Raw genomic sequence first — 398 nt, 5'->3', positions numbered from 1 at the left:
CTGAAGGAAGAAAGGGAAAAAGGTCTCTCGAAGCAAAGAGATGACCTAAACTTCCCTATTATTAACACTTCCATTACTAAAATAATAATTGTTATTACGAACGTTAATTTTACAGTTTGCATTAAGACAGGACTTAATAAATAAAAAAAATGGGAAGGGAAACCACTATGTAAGGAATGATAGATGGAATAAGGGACTCAAACTACACCTTAAGACTCCATACGACACCCACCATCACAGTCCTCAACGGAAGCCGGCAGAAAGGCGTACTCAGTGGGCGTCTCGGAGCAAGTGACGACCTGGTCTGACCTGCCGTCCCTCGTGCCCATCAGGTCAGGGCAGGTGTAGGTGACAGTTCCGGTCGCGTTCCGGAAGTCCACGCTCGTCACGTTGGTCAT

General features: G+C 45.7%; 1 protein-coding gene across 1 annotated transcript in view; it reads right to left on the bottom strand.

Annotated features, from left to right (window-relative positions):
- LOC119582333 overlaps positions 1–398 on the bottom strand; it is a 3083-nt gene extending 2685 nt beyond the window's left edge. The window contains exon 1 of the mRNA XM_037930547.1: positions 233–398. Within this exon, the coding sequence (XP_037786475.1) occupies positions 233–398 (166 nt within the window). The remainder of the gene's footprint in view (positions 1–232) is intronic.

Source organism: Penaeus monodon, chromosome 15, assembly GCF_015228065.2.
Source record: "Penaeus monodon isolate SGIC_2016 chromosome 15, NSTDA_Pmon_1, whole genome shotgun sequence".
NCBI classification, from domain to species: Eukaryota; Metazoa; Arthropoda; class Malacostraca; order Decapoda; family Penaeidae; genus Penaeus; species Penaeus monodon.
This window is presented reverse-complemented; position numbering and strand designations above follow the sequence as displayed.